The following is a 12,960-nucleotide window of genomic DNA, read 5'->3' on the forward strand; positions in this document are numbered from 1 at the left end:
GCTCAGGTCTTCAGGCTGGGTTCCTTTCGTGGTCCTCCATGGAGGAGATGAAGCTTCTGAAGAGGATGCAGGCCTCTGGAAGAGGTGTTCCATTGTAGAACCTCTCCCAGGGCCTGACTGGCAGTTCAGATGACGCATCCTTGGGAGAGTCTCTCACTTTGGCAGAGCCTGCTCGTTCTTCCTGAGTCTCACAACTGGAGCTTGTTTTCTTCATGTCTTTGGAGATTTTGGAGTGACGTGGGGCTTTTCTCCAAATATGTATTGTATCTTTTTTAATGCTTAGGTTTTCACTTGCTGTTTCACTGTATTGATGTATTTTTAAAATGCATCAGAAAAAGCTACTTTCCAGCCATCCCAGAGCCTTTGCTTTAGTTTGCTTTACTTTTGAGTGATGTTATGTTCTGTTATGTTATTCTGATTTTACACAGTGCATAAAATTAAATAAAATTTAATTTGAAAGTAAAACTCAAAATAACATTTAAGATGCATACTGTAACCGAAGAGGTTTAATAGTCCATAATGACATTTATAGCATTTTGTAAGTTGCACTAGTATAATGGTAGAGTAAATCATATAATTGTCCATATTCTATAAAATTTGCATAATTTAGGAAATGAAATGAATTTTCGAATATGAAGTGTCCAAATAACATCCTTCTGAACCACGATTAAGGCACTGAATATTGAAAGAATGCTTTCCAAGAAGATGGTCTGTCTCTGGGTGTTTTATATACACATTTATCTTACTACTACTATAATGAATTTTTCCCACATGTTTTCACATGCTCTGTGTGTGTTCCTTGGCTGAGAGATACCAATTCTTCAATGGAATATTCTTTCTAGAAAGTTCCAAAGTGATCTTTTCACAGGTGAGACTAGGCCACTGTATCTGACTAGCTTGTTGACAACATTGTTCTTGCACTGACAAGGAAATCTTGTACTGCAAACCTTGTTTGAAGAAGCTTCTAATTGTGTTCTAAATAAACAGTAAGCTAAAGCAGGGGTTTGTACTGGCACATCCTGTATTCTTCCACAAGAGAATGAAGCAGAGCAAAGGAAATGCAGAAGGTGTTAATACTTGAATTTTACTTAAATGAGCATAAAATTTAGAATAATTTGGTACTGAAATAAATTCATGAGAACTATGGGGAGCTAATCAGAGCAAGACCAGAATATTTTTGGTTTTTTTCAGTTACCTTGAAAATCTGAAAATGTTTCTAACATAGCTGTTTGTTAATTGTTTTAGTGAGGGAAAAAAGGGTTCGTTAGGCTCCATATTCATTGAAAGAGACAATCTTCTGTAGAATGCATGTTAGACTCTGTAGGGATATATATATATATATATATGTATGATCTGAACATAAATGGGACATGACCGTAAAAATAATTTTAAAACAGATATAGATTCATGTTCAGTCTGTTAGGGCAAGGCAATAGCAAAAGCATGGTGGTTTTTAAATGGACACCTCACAGATTGAATGAGATTAACAAATAGACTGAATCAGATGATTCACTGTAAAACCACGAGCACTACTGTGAATTTGTATTGGTGAATTTTATCTCTTGGTTTATATTATAATTTGCTTAAAGAATTCAACCAATCAGATAGTAATCATTCAATTCATTATTTTCCTATTAACTAAATTATTGGAAATGAGCATGGTTAAAGAAAACTTGCCAGGATCAGAGATTGTACTTCAGAAGATTGTTTCAAGAAGCATTTTTTTCTTTATTTTCCTAGTTTCTGCTCTCAAACCATTATGTTAAATATTAAAAAAATAAATTAATTTGCATTGGGATTTTAGACATAAAACTATTTAGGAAATAGGAACAACAGCAAAATGCCCAATGCTAATTGAATTTGCAGAAATGTGCTTGTGAGTCTATACTGATTAAAACTCAATGGTGTATATGCACAGTAACTTTACGCCCTGGCTTCCTGTGTGATTTTCTGTGTGCCAGCATCTTTTCAGTACCCACAAATCTTTGAAAGAGAGGACATTCAGAACTGCATCCTTGTTGCCTTGTGGTAATTTTTTGCAGCAAAACACTTGGAATAGCAAACTGTTAATGGGCCCAGTTATTTGTGTACATTGGGATCAAGCTTCTGAGTGATTTCCCTTATTAAGCCTGGATGTCTGGTTCCCTGGTGCCTCAACAGCCCTGATCAGGACCAGACCCCTGTTGAATGCAGGCACACTGAATAAGGCATTTCTTTTTGACCAAGATAGTGCTATGAAAAACCAGTGAATAATCCATTTGTAGAAGAGAGAGGATGAATTAATATAATAGCAAACCTCATAGTTAGGCCTTTTACCTTCCTACTTGTTTCTGTAATTTTGAATCATTTATTGAATTTGTTTGCAGGGGGTTTAGTATTATTAATTGTTCTGTTACATTGCTACTAGCAACAAACATAGGTATCTATGTTTTCTTTTTTACATTTTTCTCATTTTCTTGAGGGGTGTGTGTGTATGTTTGCTTTCAATATCAGCCATAATATCCCTCTTTGAGATGTGACATTTTGGGGGATATCTAATTTCTGAGGTTATGTGCATAAAATTGTGATGCAAAACCAAACAAAGACTTTTTTTGGCACAACTCAGCTCTTTCTCTCTTTTGTTCATTGTCACATCCATCTTTGCTATCTGCTTATTTCCAAATTACCTTTACAATGAAAACACTGAGGAAATTTCAACTTTGAGTGTTGTTTTCTTCTAAAGGATTTTGGGGTGAGGAGAATAGAGGAGCAGGGTCTTAGAATTTAAAAAGCTTTAGACTTGGAGCTAGCATTTTTAATACAATGCTACAAATTCTCGACCTGCATAAGCTGTAGTTTGCTTTATCCCCAAGGCAGTAAGGAAATTCTTATGTACAGCACATCTCTCTATTTCAATAGCAGCTTTTCTTTTTGTGCAAGCTCTTTTTTCTCCTGCACAGAATTATGTCCTAATAGGATACATATCATTACCATGTCTGTGTTCCTAGAGATTTTAAGCTGCTTGTTTATTTTTTCTCTGAAAAGTTGATTTAAAGGTCAATGTGGCTAGCTATTCTCTCTGGCAGGTTTTTGCACTGCTGTTTGGCAATTTGGAACAAGAGCTGTGCAGTGTGATGCTTTTTGTATGCCTTTCCAAGCGATGTTAGTCATCCAAAATGTCGGCTCTGATAAGAAGATTATTTTAGCAAAGAAATGGATGTGCATTGTTATGGTTTCTTTAGCTTTGCTGTTTCTCTGCTGTGTTTTTGTCATCAATGATCTCGTAAGAATCTGCAAATCCAAAGGCAACCATTTTTCCCCAGTCAAGTAAATGCTGTCTTTGCTAGGAAAATTCCTGTTGTCCAGGAGCTTTTAGACAACCAGAAATGCTGTGCAAAGAGACAAAATATATTTAATTTTGTTGAGCAATATGTTGACCTAAACAGAATAGCAGATCTTCCTGCAGGCTGCACATGAGAAGGGACCACCTTCTGCTGCATTTTCATAAATATTACTGATTAGCAAAACCTTTCATTCTGCCCATTGATTTATTTAATTCCTCCTGTTTCCCCACGCATTCCCATTTGGCTCCCACATCATGGATTTGTAACATGTTGTTTCTGCAGCAGAACGATGCAGACACACTGGATTGGAAATCAAAGCAAGAGCTGCTTTAGTTTTGCTCAAAGGCAGACAAAAGTGAGGTTTCCTTTCCCACTTGACACTGGTGGGGTGGTGAGACACGAAAACAGCAGGCACTGGCCCAACTGGTGCATGAACCAGGTTTTTATAGAAATCAGGAATTTACAGTTTTGTTGTCTGGAGGCCTTGAAGCTTGAGCAAATGTGGAAATTTTCCCACTGTCAGAGATGGTGAAATAGCTTGGCCCAGTGTGCTGTGCAGGGGTAAGTCGGGAGGAAACCAAGGTTCTTCACTCTTAGTCATCTATCTGTTAGATAATCTCTTCCTATTTGAACAGTCAGGACTCTTTTATCTAATTAGATATACACTTAAAGATAGACACATTCTTCCAGAACACTGGATGTTATTTATTGGAAAGGTTAGAAAATCAAACCTGTTGTTTATTTTAAAAACTGGATGCCTCCCAACTCCTTTCCCACTCCTTCTTGCTGACATTGTACTATCATTACATTACTGCTTCTGTTTAATTATTCATAGCCCATATATAACACCACCACTTAGAGCAGGAATGGGAAACTACTGTACTTTATCCTCTGCTTTATGCAATTTAGTCAGGTAAAGTACAAGTCACCCAAGCAGCATCTTTTGTTAGTAGCCAAAGGTGTTTATAATTTGATGCTCACAGTGCTGTTGAAGAATATAGCTAGAGTGAGTTTATGTGCAAGTTTTGATATAATTTAAAGCCTTGTGCTGCATGAAGAAGGGTAGGAGAGAGGATGGGATCTGGTGGTTTTTTCCATATTCCCTTTGTTATGGACCAGAATCACTCCTAAGGAGCTGCTGACCTGGGAAAGTATCAGCAGGCTTCCTTAAGTGAGTATTTATTTTGCTTTCTGCTTCCATTCTTTCAGCCTACAGACTATGCTGCAATGAGAACACAAGGACTGAATAATTTAGGCCTGATGTGTGATACCACACAATAAAATGGCTTAGCACAGTACAGGTTTCCATATACTAATTTAGATGTAGTGTCCTGTATATGTAAAACATACAGAAGGTCTGGGCTGAGGGCGAAGAATGATTGAAAAACACTGAAACCACAGCTGCACTTTCCTAATCTCTGTGTATTTTTTCACTCTGTCCTGTGGAGCATCTACATTCTCACACTTGTAAATGCTATGGTTCAAGGCATCTCTGTTTCTGCTGAGAGGGATTTTGTCCTTTGCATTGTCCATTTTTATGAATTTGATATTTGATATGAATTTGAAAAATCACAGAATATCTCAAGTTGGAAGGGGCCCATAAGGACCATCAAGTCCAACTCCTTGCTCCTCATAGGACTGCCTAAAGCCAAATCATGATCAGGAGCCTCAGTCAGGTGTTCTTTGAACTCTGCCAGGATCAAAGGTGCTGTGATGACTTTTCTAGTGACTGACCACCCTTTTCAGTGAAGAAACCTTTCCTAATATCCAATCTGAATTTCCCCTGATGGAGCTTTGTGCAGTCTCCACCTATCTTCTAGAGGAACCAAATGCTTGGGCACCATTTGGTATGAAAAGATGTCATCTCTATATAACACTAGCCCTGAGTAGTTCAATTTCAAATATTAGTGTGGCCCCATTTTTGTGCCATGTGTTGTAACTGTAGGAGATGATTACATGCCAAAAGATAGCATAGTTAAATTACATCACTTATTTTAAAGTTACTGTAAAATGTACTTTTTTTTTTCCTGCAAACTTTGTTTAAACATGTATAGCCTCTGTTATTAAAGCTGTACTGACACTTCTTCATACTGCAGATGTGGGAATGTGATAGGTGCATAAATGCACATAAAATGTGATGGTCAGAGTTGAGTTTCCTTTACAAAGGGTTTTTCACAAATATAGTATGCAAATATGAAAAGATTTGCTGAGACTGCATTCTGGGCATTTCTTAAGTCATATAACTACTTCTACTGTTCAGTTATCTGAGTATCATTGATTATCTGAGATGCATTAGGTCAGATTGCAGACAGCATGCTAGTTATTCCTGTCCCATCTGTTTTACTAATTTAAAAATCAGAAGTATTTACCCCGTTATATAGACCACAAATCTTTAACAAAACAATTAATATTTGTAACCAATGCAGAAGAGATAATGCAGCAGGGTAATGTATTGTCCAGGCTGACTGACTTACAAAGTTGATTGAAAAATGAATGACTTTAATAAGTAGTTTTCTGGTATATGGTCCTTATGAGCTACTGCTGTGAGCACAATATAAAGGAATCCTGTAAAGAGGAGCTGAAATGAAGGGCAAGAATAACATGCTGTAAGTCATCAGCAAAGGAAAAACAGGCTTTGAGAATGGCGGTGAGCAAAGAGGAGAATGGGCAGCTGTGATGTTTTCTCTTTGATGTGCAGGATCTCTCTGCAGGTTTCTGATGAGGTACAAGCTCACCAAGTACGGTGGCAAGGCAATGTCATGCTCTTCTGAACCCTGTTTAGGAAGGGAGCATCTCAGGCATGTGGTGGAGCTGGAGCCCTGATTTTTCATCCTTCTGTCTGAGCTAATGGACAGAACTTGTAATATTATGTGATTTGTTGTACACTATATACTTGTGCCAAAAAGAGCCGAGAATACTTAGTGAAGATAATGGGGTGTGACCCTGGAGCTGCAGGCTCAGCAGCAGTTGCACTTACTTCACTGCATTACATTGTCAGTTTGATGGCAGGCTGCAAATCTTTGTGTGTATTAATACTAACAAATAGATATAATTTGTTTTTTATTCTATAATCAAGTGTAAAGGAAAGCTTCATATTTTCTTCTATGAGTAATGAAAATTATAAGGAGATATATGTAATAAAGCACTCAAAGATACTTTCTGGTTTTAATGCTTCACCTCACAGAATCGTGGCGTTGTTTAGGCTGGAAAAAACCTTTAAGATTATCAAGTCTGAGCACATTCCCAAACACTGCATCCCTAAGCAGCACATCTACACAGCTTTTAAATACTCCCAAGGATGGTGACTCAAATGCTTCTCTGGGTAGCTTGTTCCCAGGGCTAGCTTGACAACTCTTTTGGTGAAGAAATTTTTCCTAATGTCCAATCTGAACCTGGTGCCACTTAAAGCCATTTCCTCTTGTCCTGATGTATGTTGCCTGGGAGAAGAGATCAACCCCCATCTCGCTGCAACCTCATTTCAGGACAAAACTGACCCTGTTCTTAATCTGGTAACTTGTGTTTTGAGTTTTGAATGCATTTATGCATTCTTTTTTTACTCATCCAAAAGTCTTTTTCATGGTAACCAAGTGCTCTTAATCAGAGTTGAGGACAGGTGGGTAGCAGATTGGGTCTCACATAATTTGTAAAATTCTTTGGAATAACCGACACTGTGGAATTATGAGAGTGAAATGTTGCTAAAGGTGTATTTTTTTAAACTTTAGGCTGGGCGATGCAGGTTGCAGCCTTTGTTTTCATTCAGAGAAAGTGGGAAGATGACAAGAGTCACTTTGAAAAAATGCTGGATTATTTCTGTGACATTCGTGAACCACTACAACTCCTCATCTTTCCAGAGGGAACTGATCTCACAGGTAGGCTGCATTTGTCATCTTCTCAGGGAACGCTCAACATTGACATTATTTGTTTTTTTGTGGAAAGAGTTTAAGAAAGTCCAAGGCAGGAGCAAGACTTGGTTCTCATGGGTGGTAGAAATGATAGTAAATGATCAAACAATGTGCTGATTCATATGAGAGGCACAAACGCAGTTCTACTGGGAAACTTTGCCAGTCTTCTTGAAATAACTTACATTGCAAAGCATCTGATGATTGACTCTGCTTTTTATTGGTCAGTACTGTACATACACTGCATTAGCAGAAGCAGGTTTCAAGAACTGGAATATTTCACTCACTTGCTCCCATTTCCTGAATTACTGTGACAAAATAATTTCATACCTATGAAAGAGTGGTTGAAAAGGAATAACGATTCTATTTGATTTCTAGCCTAATGTTTTAAGAGTGGAACATGGTGATACTTTTTCCTTAGGCCATGTAAACACTGTAAGCAGTCTGTATCTGCTCTATAAGGAAAATATCTCTGAAAAAAAACCCAAACGTTGAGATTATCATGGGAGTAAATGGAATGAGTTTGACCCTGTAGTATTAATTTTAATCAAATATCTACTTTAATACAGGTATCTTGTGGCATCATTAGGAAGCTGTTAATCAATGTTGAAGACAACTCAAGTGCCTATAAAAGAAAATACCGTATGAGTGTTCTATGGTGGCTCATGCCTCCAGCATGATGCCTGATTTGATAAGCATTATCTTTAAATAGAAAATCAATTGCAATTAAGCTTCTAGCTTTTAGCTTATTTAAAAGATTTTTGCTAAACTTTCCATTGCAGATATTCTTAAATTGTATTTTATTGCAAAGCCACGTCAATAAGTACTAGATATGGTATAAAAATAACTAGCATATGGTGCTATATTTTCTTCTGTATTCCAAATATACTTAAAATGGGTATGTATGTAGTATTCAGATGCTATCACACTGTAGGGAATTGTCATCACTTGATCAGCCTTCCTTAAAGAGGATAAAATTCATTGAGCATTCTTGGACTGCTTCACATGATCCCTCTTGTTGAATTGGTTATCTTGTAGCTAAAGTTCGGAAGAAGGATGGAATTTTCTTCACTAAAAGGGTGGTGAGGCCCTGGTACAAGGTGCCTAGAGGAACTGTGGATGCCTCATCCCTGGAAGTGTTCAAGGACATGTTGGATAGGACTCTGAACAACCTGGTCTAGTGGGAGATGTGCCTGCCCATGGCAAGGAGTTGGAATGAGATGATCTTTAAAGGCTTTTCCAACCCAAACTATTCAATGATTCTATTAAATTATCTCATTTCAACTTTTTTTCTTTGAATGCATGAGAAACTGTCTCCTCCTAGCTCTAAATTATGAGGTACAATCTTTATCTTAGTCATGGAATCAGGAAAACACCTCCTTAGAGCACTCATACTCTCTGAATAGACGTTTCCATCTCAAGATACCTGAAAGAATTTGATTGTTTGGAATTTATTCCATAAATTATGTATGCCTCCTAACCTCTAGAGGAATCTAATATTGCTGAGAGACAACAGATTTTTAAAGAACTGAGGAAACTTTATACTGCAGCTTTAAAAAAGATTTGGCTGAGGACTGAGACACCCACAGTGCGTTAACATTTGTGCTGCAAAGTCCAAAAGACAGTTGTGAGTATGCTCCCACCTGAATGTAAAGCTGCTTAAGGAAACACAGGGTTTTTCCTGTGCTGCAGTTACTGGTACAAATGACTTAGGCTAAACCTGGGTATGTGCTGTTGATACCATCCACTGAGAAACTCATGGGGTCAAGTTTGTTTATGTATTTAATTTATAAAAAAACCTAATTGAATTTTTGAACATATATTGTTGATAGATTTTTTTTTTCCCTTTGGTAAGATAATTCTGTTGTTCTGATTCCCTTTCTTTATACCATGTATAACATGTTCTCTTTAACTTCACAATGCTCAGTGGAGATGCACTAACTGTACTGTTTTGCTGAGGCCACCACAGGTGGGTGTGAGTGGCCCAGGAGGAAGCAGGATGGTGGGAAGGATGGAGTGATGGGTAGGGAAGACAATAGGACACTGCTGTGCTGGCTTCTGACATGCAAAGCTGTCCTGTGTTTGTCACTCTTAAATTGCCATCAAGTATGGAATGCCACTTGGAGATTACATTTGTGCATAAAAGGATGAATAGAGATGAGATGGACAAAACCCTGGGATTTTTTCTCTGGAAGGAAATAGCTTTCCCACTCTGATCGTCTTCACGGGAAATATTGCTTAATATACATTTTGAAATACTGTAGGAGACAGGAAAAAATCCCTTGACAAACTAATCCTGACCAAGCAGTATATTTATGCCATATGAGAATGCTAGAACATAATATATGTACCATTTTTAAGAAATTATTTTCAGAAAACTGTTGCATTATTGACATGTTAGGACCTGTTGCAACCTCATGTTCCATCCTTTAGAATAAGAAATAAAGTGTGTCCTGAACAGTTGCTCAAAATTCTAGGGAACATTTTGCAAAAATAGAGGCAGTGACTCTTGTTTTCTGACCAAATGGCAAAACTGCTAATTACTTCTGAAAACAAAATTCTTCCGGTGCTTAAAATGAAGAGTAACATTCTACATCACTAAATTGCAGAGTTGCTGTGCAGCTCTGTGCTGCTGTCATTTTTTTATCCTCTCAGTGGGCACATGACAATGATAGATTTACTCTTCTTTTTAGCATATTTAGGCATTCAAAAATGAGATTTCAAAGAAATGTAAAATAAGACTGTATTTATATATGGGCTACTGCCTGGCTTTAAGGTGGTGAAGTGCTTTGCTGTGGAAGATACTACATAAATAAATCTTAGAAATAGTAATGTCATGAACCCTGAACATTGTATTTACAGACTGGATTGTGTAGGGGCTGAGGTAATAATTATATAATTGTATACTTATTTCTGATAGGTTGGCCATCTTTTCACTCTGGAGTACTTGAAGGTTAAAGCTCAAAGGTATTTTTATTGTAATTGCTTAAAAAGAAGCCCTCAGCAGGTAAACATGTAGCCAGACTTTCGGAAGCCCTGAAGAAAACAAAGCAACCATGAGTCTCATGCTTCCAGAAAGGTGGAATACAACCCACCATATTGCCTGTTCTTTTGTTTCTCTTGGTGTTCCTTACAAGCTTGTTTGGAGTACTTCTTCAGGAAGCAATGACAGAAAAAAAAAAAAAAAAAGTTGCTGTGTTGCTCTGTGCCTGGTAAAGCCTCATTTCCTCTGGATTTGTGTGTGCATCCCTGTACGTGGTCCTTCCTTCACGCCAGCTGCTCCTTTTTCCGTGTGTTCCCTTGCGTGTGACATTTCCTCCACAAAGCTCTTGCCATTGCCTTGGCAAGAGGCGGCGTTGCTGTGGCTGCCCCTGGCCAGTGCCTGTGTCACCCGACGGACTCTGCATGCTGTGCTGAGAGCCCTGGCACACAAACAGCCATGGACCCTGCCCTGGATTTGCCCTTATTCACATCTCTACTCTCAGAAGCTTCCCTTTTCCCGGTTTTTTCTAAAGCTTCTGCTGGGCTCGATTATCTTTGAATCTTTTGTCCCTGATAAACTTTGTTTGCAGGGGACAATAGCTTCAAAAGTTAAGGGGAACAAACGAGTGGACAGTGTGATTGCACAGAGCTTTTTTCCTTGAGGAACAACTGAAAATCAAGTAGGAAAGCTTGCTGAAGTTCGGAATTTGGCAGGAATGATGTGGATGACAGAAGGTAACAATCAACTGCAGTTGGATTTTTAACTTTGCTAGTAAATGTGATGTGCTTTGGTAGTACAAAGAAAATACTGATCAGAAGCACTTGCAGGAGTTGCTCTAACATGGAATAGGTTGAAAGTGGCACAAGTAAGAAAAATTGCTTCCTTTTTTTCTTAAAATATTAACTGTGAGCCAATAAAGCTTTATCGTATCTATGCAAACCTCTAATAGGTAAATGAGGATTTTATTTTTTATTTAGTTTGAGAGACTTTTGGAGTACTCATTTATTCTTTCACTGTCTGGCACTAATATAATTTAAGAGTCCTCGAAGTCATAGAAGAACATGCATGTTTTTATCACAAGTGAAGTTAAAGGAAAAGGTAGTACTTAATATCAAATTTCCTCTTACAAAACTAAAAATTCCATTTTACTAAAAAAACTGAATTTGTTCATTTGATGCACAGCTCTTCAAGAGCAAAAGCAATTTACCTTCTTTAAAATCCGTAACTCAAAAATCAAGAAAATTGGTTAGCACCATTTCTTCCTTCAGTTACTTTAAATGAAACTTTGAAGTGTGGTGCTCCTAGAAAGTGCTGACTTTGAGCTTTTCCAGTACTTTTAGAGTGTGGCGAATGGGATTTGGAGAAAAATTGAAAAAAATATAATCAAATTATTTTCCAAAGGTGGCATGGGAACACAAAAATGTTTGACCGTAACCCTTAAATTCTTGTATTTTTGTGTATTTTAATAGCTGCTCTGCAGAAGTGTGTAAAGACTCAAACTGCATAGTTGTACTTGTCACCACCCCAAAGAACATGCTCTGAGGGGCTGCATGCATTAGCTGTAGGAGACGAGAGAGGAGAGGCAAGTTGGAGTGAGACCTGAGGAGACAGAGTATGAAGCAACTCTGGAAATGTCTCACATCACCCTCAATTGATAAACTGGCAGCTTTCCATAAAAATAAGTTATTCTCCTTATTCGTTTTTAACAGCAAATAGAACCAACAGGTTAAAATACTCCTAATAGGAATGATGAGCAAAAACTTGGGAAGTAAATTGGCTTTGACTTAAATACAGTGTAAGAAAGAAAATACTTGTTCCTAGAAAGCAACACTTGCTCAGCTTTCAGAGGGTTTGGAGATAGGGGACATTACCTGTAGCCAACCAAATGATGTGAGTGGCCTTTTGGGACTGAGGCAAACTGAGTGCATTCCCAGGCCCTGTTTCAAGAGCTGCTTGATGCTATTTGTGTTGGTAGTTTGGAAGAAAAGAACATAGGTTTCCTCTTTTTAAAGAAGTTTTTAGGAATCTTTCACTTTTCCCCCCCCCAAGACTGTTATAAACTTGCCCATGGAACAGTAAAGTCTGTTCTGCTTAAGTTTTGCAGCACTGACGGTGTAGCCTGGTCTATTGATTAAGGGATTTTAAAGAGGCACTTGTTATGTGAATTCCCTCAAGTTGCAGAGGATATTAAAATGGGTTTCTAATTTTCCTGGATTGGTTTTCTAACCTCTAGGTTTCATAGAATTGGGAGCACCACATGTTCTGCCTTTTATTGGCTCTGTTTCTGAGCAGCAGAATTTGCTCTGAATCTCCCCCCAAAAGTTTGGGCACTGGTGTCTGGCACAAGGATCCTAAACAGCAGTGGGTCCTTACAGTGGATGAGATGGCACTGAGAGCATTTAGTCATAAGTAATAAAAGAGTGAGAAACTGGGTTTTTTCCAATGCCAGGAGGGGGAGGAAGGGCATCATTCCTGTTTTTATGTAGAGTATAGGCTTATCATACCCTCGCTTTCAGTATATCATCACAGCACATTGACCTTCCTGACTTGCTGTAATAAATAATGTTTAATGCAAAAAGACCTGTGGCTTTATAGTTGTTAGGAAGGGGAGAGGGAGATGATTTTTCCAGATGACAATGATCGTTGTATTAGCTGGGAGCATTATTCTAGTTGTAAAATCCCATTACACTAGGGTCATGCAAAAGGGGAGGGGAACAGTCTCTGTTATATAAAACTTACAGTCCAGAGGCAAGAC

The 12,960-nt window shown here is 38.0% G+C and overlaps 1 protein-coding gene across 7 annotated transcripts in view; it reads left to right on the top strand.

Annotated features, from left to right (window-relative positions):
- The window catches only part of LCLAT1 (lysocardiolipin acyltransferase 1), a 111,759-nt gene that overhangs the window by 45,509 nt on the left and 53,290 nt on the right, over positions 1 to 12,960 (top strand). For all 7 annotated transcript variants that reach the window (XM_014877406.2, XM_088161076.1, XM_088161077.1 and 4 more), the window contains one exon: positions 7,046 to 7,192. In XM_014877406.2, the coding sequence (XP_014732892.1) occupies positions 7,046 to 7,192 (147 nt within the window). The remainder of the gene's footprint in view (positions 1 to 7,045; positions 7,193 to 12,960) is intronic.

The sequence above is a fragment of the Sturnus vulgaris genome, chromosome 3, assembly GCF_052056855.1.
Source record: "Sturnus vulgaris isolate bStuVul1 chromosome 3, bStuVul1.hap1, whole genome shotgun sequence".
Classification (NCBI taxonomy): domain Eukaryota; kingdom Metazoa; phylum Chordata; class Aves; order Passeriformes; family Sturnidae; genus Sturnus; species Sturnus vulgaris.